Source organism: Vigna radiata, chromosome 9 (genome assembly GCF_000741045.1).
Source record: "Vigna radiata var. radiata cultivar VC1973A chromosome 9, Vradiata_ver6, whole genome shotgun sequence".
Taxonomy (NCBI): domain Eukaryota; kingdom Viridiplantae; phylum Streptophyta; class Magnoliopsida; order Fabales; family Fabaceae; genus Vigna; species Vigna radiata.
This window is the reverse complement of record NC_028359.1, coordinates 3,498,036-3,507,223: the sequence shown is the minus strand read 5'-3', so window position 1 is coordinate 3,507,223 and position 9,188 is coordinate 3,498,036. Positions and strand designations below refer to the sequence as shown.

Here is a 9,188-nt window from a genome sequence, read left to right as displayed (position 1 = left end):
AAATTATATATATAATAGGTGAATCAATGTTACATATAAAATAGTTGAATTTTAAAGTAAACTGAAAGTATTTTAAGTTTTTTTAAAAGTAAATATAATAACAATAACTTAAGTTATATATATATATATACATATATATATATATATATATATATATATATATATATATNATATATATATATATATATATATATATATATATATATATATATATATATATATATATGTATATATATATATATAATAAAAATTTACTAAGATAATAATTTTGAAAAAAAAAAAGAGGAAAAGTTTAAAAACCAAAAGTAACACTTTATTCATGCATTTTTAGAAGGAAAACTCGAAAATGGTCCCGACTTAAGCTTTAAACCTTGCATTTGTATAGTTTGGTTATTTGTTTTCTTTTTCCTTTGTGAAATTTGGTTTGATTTTTGTAATATTGGTCTTGGTATGTTATTGTTCTTTTGTCCATTTGATAAGCATGAATTATGTATGATAATTGCTTTTCTTGAGTATTCTTTGCAACCATTCATTATCTTTTTTTGGCTGTAGATTTTCAACCATTTTGTGAGTAGCCACCTGGCATCAACAGTAGCTACCACACTCACATAAGAACCAATATATTGCACCAGAGTAGGAAAATTTCCAATCATGGCAGCCACACTTTGTGATAAGTGACAACAGCGGATTCCATCATCAGATCTCCAAGGAATGGCTACTTAAGTAGCTCAAATGGTACTGTTGTCAAAAAGTTGATTTAGAGAATTGAAGGGGAAAGAATGGAAACAACTAATGATGCACCATTGATGATAGCTATTGTCCCAGAGTTTTAAACTATTGAGAGCCCAACCACCTCTGTAACTGATAGAGCTCTTACAAGAGTCTATCTATCACTCAAAACATCAGACATAAACATAATATTAGACAAAAGCAGTATATTATTCTGGTAATGAAGAATACATCGTGCAATACCTAACTCTAAAGGGGAATACTCTCCCTCCACGGGAACAACCTCACATCAAAACAACTAATATCAAAAGCTTCCCCTAACATAAGACCTCCTTGCCTTCTTATAAAGGTCTCCCAAACCAACTAACCAACTAACAACTAAATCTTAATATATCACATTATATCTTATCATTACATCCCGTTGGAAAATAACCTTGTCCTCAAGATTGGAACCATGAAACTTGATCTCATGAGTCATCTTCATCTCATGAGTTGTATGATTGATTAAGTCATTTTGAAATGATGAATTCAATTTCTTTCAAGTCAATATTGTTATAACGGTCATATTGCATTTATTTTTGGCTGTTAAGAAGTGTTTAATCGATTGCATACACCATATAATTAGTTAAAAGTTGGATTTTGAAATGTTGTAAAAAAACTGGTAAATTAGCAGGAAAAATGTAGTCGATTACATTAATAGCGTAATCGATTAAAATTCGTCAGGATTTTGAAAATGCTATAAATAGTTGTCTAGCACACTATTTTAATCTAATATTTGGAGATACAAGTTTATAACTAACATTGTGATTAAGTTTTGTTACAGAAAGCATCCAAGAACCATCTTGAAGAATCAAGGATCAACTTTGGGTTTATACATCAAGATTCTATCAAGAAGTGTGCTTACAGGTTGTTGATCATATCTGCACTATTGGAGTACTTGCTGTGAGATCATGTTTATTTTTTTCTCAATCTATAGATTGAGTTCTTGTGTTGTTGTGCTAGAGGGAGAGAATTGTGATTGTTCTCATTGAGAGTTGGGAATGCTCGCAGGTTTTCTTAGAGTTTGTGGTAGAAAGTTGGGATTACTTTCTTGGTTGTGAGAGTGTGAGGATTGTTCACCTCTTGTTTGGTATAATTGATTTTGATTGAGCAGAGTGCATTGAGAAGTATTCTTTGTATTCTTGCCTTGTAAACTCAATCATTATAGTGATATCCTTCAACTATTGAAGAAGTATTAAATCAAAGTCGTTTCTTCAGCGATAATCATCAAACAGAACACTACGCTACTGATTTCTATACAAGAAATGTTGTGGTTACAAAGATTTTGAATTTTGAATCATTTGCGACCTTAGGTATATATTTGGGTTAAATATGTTTTTAGTCCCTATATTTTGGGGTGATTTTGGTTTTATTCCCTCTTTCAAATTAAGGTACAATTTAGTCCTTCAACTTTAGAAAACTCTGGTTTTAGCCATTTTTACCAAATTTTTTTTAACTTTATTTGTTGTTTCAAGCACGTTTCATTATAGCATTTGGATTGTTTACACTGTTTGACATATTTTTGTTTCAATGTTAACTGAGAAAGGTGTTTAAAATAGCAAATAAAGTTAAAAAAATTTGATAAAAAGGACTAAAACCAGAGTTTTCTAAAGTTGAAGGACTAAATTGTACCTTAGTTTGAAAGAGGGACTAAAACCAAAATCGCCCTAAAGTATAGGGACTAAAAACATATTTAACCCTATATATTTTTATCATTACCTCATCTTTTAATGAGTAGTAGATTTTGTGATATTGGAGCGACCCTTCTATCTAAATTTGATCAAAGTCTTATATTCAAATCTAAGGATCTCAACAAATGAATATCTTCAGAATGAGGTGAACAAAAAAAAAAGAATCAAATTAAAACCAACTGATTGGTTGAATGTTGTTCATCTCAAGTATGTCCTTCACAAATATATTAGATGACTTCCCCTATGACCGCGAGATGATATTGGCTACTATAGAAAGACCAAGATGATAATACCTTAGAAGAAATTTGTAACTTATTAAGGACTATGAACATTCAAGATGATAACTTGTTCAGACGGTGCTTTGAGTTTCTATCTTCACATCCATTTCATACAGGGCATCTAATAAGGATGCCAATACAATATCGTTTGAATAGGTTGCTTACATGCTTAACCAAAGGAACTTCATTATAAACTATGATAAATATAGTTGTACCTTATTATATTCAAACACTTTTTATTCATGTAATATTGTAACTCTACTTAATTATTTGTTTCATCATAAATATTCAATTTTACTTTAATAACAAAAAATTATACCACTTGACAGTAAAATATATTCACAAAATGTTATATTTTAAAAATAATTATTTCAATTTACTTAAATACAAATTTTTTTCATTTTAAAAAATAATTTTTTTCTCCTTACAATAATTTTTACAATGAGTCAAATCTTACACTAATTTTCACAATTTTACTTTCAAATTTAAACTCATTCACTCCAAATTCTTTCAGAAAAACAACAATCAACTTACTCTCAAATCCCCTTAAATTTATCCATTCTCTTTCCTAACTCTATCTTTTTAAGTGAAGATAACTTTATTAAGATAATAAACTTGAGGAAGTAAACAAATGTATTATGTATTTGGAATAGGTAAAGTTTGTGTTTTTATTTTTAATAAATTTAGTAAGAGTGAAAAGATTTAAAATGAAGCAACGATGTGAATTTTTTTTTTAATAAATTAAAATATAGTATTATTATGTTGTTTTTATAGTTATATTATATATATATATATATATATATATATATATATATATATATATATATATATATATATATATATATATAAGCTTTCTCATGTAATAGAATCGATTCCGTGTAAGAAAGGATTCCGGAATCGATTCTTTCAAGCCATAATCTCTTCAAGAAGCCACCATCTCTAGTTCTGCCAACGAAGGCCATTCCTCCTTGCTCTGCCAGACGTACGTCGGACATTTGCGGGGACCATACCTAGCGAGGGTAGAGGTTGTTCGGAGGACGCTGTTCCTGGAGCAAATTTGACTTGGGATATTATTCCCACAAAATCCCCCATTTTGGCAAGATGGGATGAGAAAGCTATTTGGCAAATCTGCTTTCTCACCTCTTACAAATTTTGTTAAGATTTCTAATTGATTCACTATATCGAAAATTACCAAATATAGGTTGATTTATTGCATTAGCTAATTTCTAGGATTAGTTATAGGGATTAGCTTAATTATAGGGATTTGACAGTTTTTTTTTTCAGAGATATATTTTCTCTACTGCTCTACATATATGGGCACACTATAATCATGAGAAATTATCCTTGAATGTTAATTTTCAATATGGTATCACGAGCTAGACTCCTTAAGCGTGATCCACCATTTTCTTAACCTTCGTTTTTTTTAAACACCCTCTGAACCTATAAGATGTCTGATAAAAACTCTACACCCAAATCAGGGTCTGTAGTGACTCCTGTCATTATTCAATCTGAAAGTGCTTTCAATGCCGGGATCGTTCTTAGCGAAACAAATTACAACACATGGTCACAGATAATGGAAATGCATATCGCAGAGAGGGAGAAACTCTCTTATATTCGAGGCAAGGAGAAACAACCTGCAGGGGAGGATCCGGGTTATGAAAAATGGTATGCAGAAAATCAAAAGGTGAAGAGGTGGTTGTTGTTGTCCATGAGCCCATAAATTATGAAGCGTTACTTACGCTTAGCCACAGCCCATGAAATTTGGAGTGCATTATCTAAGGCATTTTATGATGGAAGTGATGAGTTGCAAGTATTTACTTTGAATCAAAAGGCCTTTACTGCAAAACAAAATGGTAGGCCTCTCTCAGAATATTATGGAGAATTGATGGAAATTTTTCAGGAATTGGATCATCGTGATAAGGTGGTCATGAAAGATCTTGAAGATGTCACTGCGTACAAGAAATCAATTGGACGACTAAGGGTACATATATTCCTTACGGGATTAGATGATGAGTTTGAATAAATTTGTGGAGAGATTTTATGCAAAGAACCTGTTCCAGAGTTGGAGAATTCTTATGCATTGATTCGTCGGGAGGAAATACGTCAAGCGACTTTAAAAGGTGAATCAGAAAGTTCTAACAACACAACCATGATAGCTCGAAACAGAAACTGGCAGGGTCAAACAAAAGGAAATCATCCTAAAGCGAACTCAAATATAGATAAGTATAAGTTCAAATGCACTCACTGCAATCAGCAAGGACACACTAAGAGTCGTTGTTTTGAACTTAATGGATATCCAGAATGGTGGGATCACAGTCGGGATCAACGAAGAAAGAATCCAACTGCAGCAGTTGCTGAGGCAAAAAACATAGATGAAGCCTCCAAAGATTCCACTACTTTGATGGCAATCAGAGGTAATGGTGGTGAGTTTTTTGTACCTATTACTAATAGCACATGGATAATTGATTCAGGTGCTATTGATTATATGACTTTTGATTCTAGACAAAGTTCCACCATGAAACCATCCTCAAAAGAATTGATTTCCACTGCCAATGGTGACACAACCTCTGTTATTGGAAAAGGATCCTTAACTCTTACTAATAATTTCACTTTGGATTCTGTTTTAGTTGTTCCATCTCTTGAATATAACCTTTTGTCTGTATCACAAATTACTACATCCCTAAATTGTATTGTTATTTTTTGGCCTAATTTTTGTGTGTTTAAGGACATTCAGACCAGACAGACGATTGGTTATGGTGTTAAACAAGGAAGATTATACTATTTGGACTTGGTGTCAAAAGATTCTGGGAAGTTAGAAAGCGCTTTGACCATGAAGAGTTCTACCAAACAAAAAGAAGAAACTGAAATTTGGTTATGGCATCTCGCCTCGGACATGCTTCATTTAGTTACTTGAAAAAATTGTTTCCTTTATTATTTGCAAAGATTGACATCTCTGTTTTTCATTGTGATGTATGTGAACAAGCAAAAAGTCATCGTGTTCCTTTTCGACTCAGTTTGAATAAAAGTATTGTTCCTTTTATGCTTATACACTCGAATGTTTAGGGTCCTTCTAAGATTTCTACTCTAAGAGGATCACCTTGGTTTGTTACTTTCATAGATGACTACACTAGAATGACTTGGTTATTGTTAATGAAGTCCAAAGGAGAAGTGAACTTGATATTTCAAAAGTTTCACAAAATGATTGAAACCCAATACAATGCAAAAGTTCAGGTTCTTCTTAGTGACAATGGTGGTGAATACCAAAGCCTTGACCTCAAGAGGTACTTGGAAGTACATGGGATTATTCATCAAACTACGTGTCCTAATACACCGCAACAAAATGGTGTTGCCGAGCGGAAAAATTGACACTTACTAGAGGTGGTACGTTCTTTATTATTAGAGGCCCATAGGCTTTTATCTTATTGGGGAGAGGCTCTTACAATGGCAACATATGTCATAAATCGTATCCCTTCTAGCTCTAATGAGTTTCAAACGCCACTGTAGACTTTCCTAAACAAAGTGGTTACCCTTGGTAGTACAGATTTGCCTCCTCGTGTTTTTGGTTGTGTAGCATTCGTTCATATTCAAAAGAATCTAAACAAATTGGCACCACGGGCTTTACGATGTCTGTTTCTTGGATATGCTATACACCAAAAAGGGTATCAGTGTTACCATCCTCCAACTAAACGAATGTTTATAAGCATGAATGTTGTTTTCCATGAACAAATAATGTATTTCTCTTCAGAATCTGCACTTCAGGGGGAGAACCATAAAGAACTGCAGACTCTAGACTATAATTGCCAAGAATATGTATATCTTGAGAAAGACCATTTGGAGGTAAATTGTAGTAACGATAATTCTTGTGCAGATAACTTACAATCAAGTTGTACAGATGAGATGGAAAATGAAATAAATGGGACTTCACACTATGAGGTGGTGACCGAACTTGGTATGACTCCTCTTGTTGACACACCAAACCAATCATCTATTGTCATGGATGCTCTTAATCTGGTGCCAACAAAAAGGTAACTACCAGAACGACACACTAGAGGTATTTCTAAACTCACTTATGAGTCCACTCTTTCTAGTAAGGTTAGATACCCCATGAATAATTTTGTTTCCTACCACCGTTTGTCTGAATCAAATAAGTCATTTGTAAATTAATTATCTACTGTTGCTATTCCTAACAATGTACAAGAAGCCTTGGCTAATCCACGATGGAAAAATGCGATGAATGAGGAAATGAAAGCCTTGCAACAAAATGAAACATGGGAACTTGTTGACTGTCCACCAGGAAAAAAACCAGTTGGATATCAATGGGTTTATGCTATAAAGTACAAAGCAGATGGCACAATTGAAAGGTTAAAAGCAAGGTTAGTGGCAAAGGGCTACACTCAAACTTATGGGGTGAACTATACGAAGACATTTGCTCCTGTGGCTAAACTCAACACAGTTCGAGTATTGTTATCTCTAGCAGTAAACTTAGATTGGTCGTTACAACAGTTTGATGTAAAGAACGCCTTCCTCCATGGAGAATTATCTGAAGAAGTTTATATGGAACTGCCACCAGGATGTATGGTTCCAAAGAAGCATAGTCAAAAGGTGTGTAAATTAAAGAAATCATTGTATGGCTTGAAGCAATCTCCAAGGGCATGGTTTGGAAGATTTTCAAAGGCAATGACTATTTTTGGCTATCATCAGAGCAATTCCGATCATACTTTGTTTCTAAGAAACAACACGGTAAGATCATTGCTCTTATCATATATGTTGATGATATGATTGTTACTGGAAATGACCCTGAAGAACAGAAAGCTCTACAAAGCTATTTATTTGGAAAATTTGAAATGAAAGATCTTGGTCCTCTGAAATATTTTCTTGGGATAGAAGTTTCCAGATCAAAAGCAGGACTATTCTCTCCCAAAGAAAATATATCCTAGATCTTTTGCGAGAAACAGGCATGGAAGAGTGTCATCCTGCTACTACTCCTTTTGAAGAAGGATTAAAATTGTGTCTTGAGCCAAATCAGATACCGGTTGACAAAGGAAGATACCAAAGGCTTGTAGGAAGATTAATGTACTTGGCCCATACCAGACTAGATCTTACTTATGCATTAAGTGTTGTTAGTCAGTACATGCATAACCCAGGAGAAAAACATATGAATGATGTCATGCACATCTTAAGGTATTTGAAATCTGCAGCTAGAAGGGGTATTTTGTTCACTAAACACACCGATTATCAAGAAATAAATGTATATACAGATGCAGATTGGGTTGGAGCCATAAATGTATCTACATCAGGTTATTTCACTTTTGTAGGAGGAAACCTTGTAACTTGGAGGAGCAAAAAACAAAACGTGGTTGCCCGCTCAAGTGCAGAAGCTGAATTTAGAGGTATAACACTTGGTTTATGTGAAGCATTGTGGTTAAAGCTACTGTTGGAAGATTTAGGATACCCTCCTATGCAACCAATCCAGTTGTATTGTGACAACAAAGCTACATGTGATATTGCCTATAATCTAGTACAACATGATCGCACAAAGCATGTTGAAGTAGACAAATTTTTCATCAAGGAAAAGTTGGATAGAAAGATTTTAAAGTTGTCTAAGATCAAAACAGAAGATCAGTTGGCTGATATTCTCACTAAAGCAGTTCTAAAACTAGTGTTCTCCAAATTTCTAAGCAAGTTGGGCTTGACTAACATTTATGCACCAACTTGAAGGGGAGTGTTAAGATTTCTAATTGATTCACTGTATAGAAAATTACCAAATATAGGTTGATTTATTGCATTAGCTAATTTCCATGATTAGTTATAGGGATTAGCTTAATTAGAGGGATTGGGCAGTTTTTATTTCCAGAGATATATTTTCTCTACTGCTCTACATATATAGGTACATTGTAATCATGAGAAATTATCCTTGAATGTCATTTTTCAATAAATTTCGTGACACTTGTAAATCCGTATCTCCAAATCTCGGTAGATGAGTGGAGGAGAAGAACATCTAGAAAGAAGATAGTAAAAAGACAAAGAGAAGGTTTACTAAAGTTTAGAAATTATTTGATCGATTGTTAATTTTTTTAATAAAATTAATTAATTAATTAAAAATTTTAAAAATTAATTTTTATTAATAAGTATTTATAATATAATAACAAAGTATAAATATTTTATTTAATTATATTTATTTGTTTAATTAATTAGTTATTATAAATGTGAGAAAAAATAACTTTTTCTTCTTTCTTGCCTTCGCATGAACGAGCATAAAGTTGAAAATGTATTTTTTTTATCGGTTTTTACCATTTTCTAGATCGATTTCGAAATATCATTTCAAATCTGTCCCTGTAAAATTTCGGTGGTAGGAAATAAACACACCACGAACTTTAGGTGAATTTTTTTGACATGTAGGCACAAAAGTAGAAATTTTTTCTTGGTACTTGTTTAATATCTACATTTATAT

General features: G+C 32.7%; 1 protein-coding gene across 1 annotated transcript; it reads left to right on the top strand.

Moving 5' to 3' along the window:
• Positions 1–4,886: 4,886 nt before the first annotated feature.
• Positions 4,887–6,766, top strand: LOC106773114. The gene is made up of 4 exons (XM_014659804.1): positions 4,887–5,396; positions 5,463–5,642; positions 5,801–6,028; positions 6,242–6,766. Exons 1-4 carry the CDS (start codon positions 4,887–4,889, stop codon positions 6,764–6,766), a joined length of 1,443 nt encoding a protein of 480 aa, XP_014515290.1.
• Positions 6,767–9,188: the final 2,422 nt, after the last annotated feature.

What these genes read in the sequence shown, in the direction of transcription:
- LOC106773114 (XM_014659804.1), top strand. Translation starts at nt 4,887, where the DNA reads ATGATAGCTCGAAACAGAAACTGGCAGGGTCAAACAAAAGGAAATCAT. An exon ending in CCTCGGACATGCTTCATTTA is followed by an intron (nt 5,643 to 5,800) that starts GTTACTTGAAAA and finishes TCGAATGTTTAG; the next exon opens with GGTCCTTCTAAGATTTCTAC. An exon ending in ACCTCAAGAGGTACTTGGAA is followed by an intron (nt 6,029 to 6,241) that starts GTACATGGGATT and finishes ACGCCACTGTAG; the next exon opens with ACTTTCCTAAACAAAGTGGT.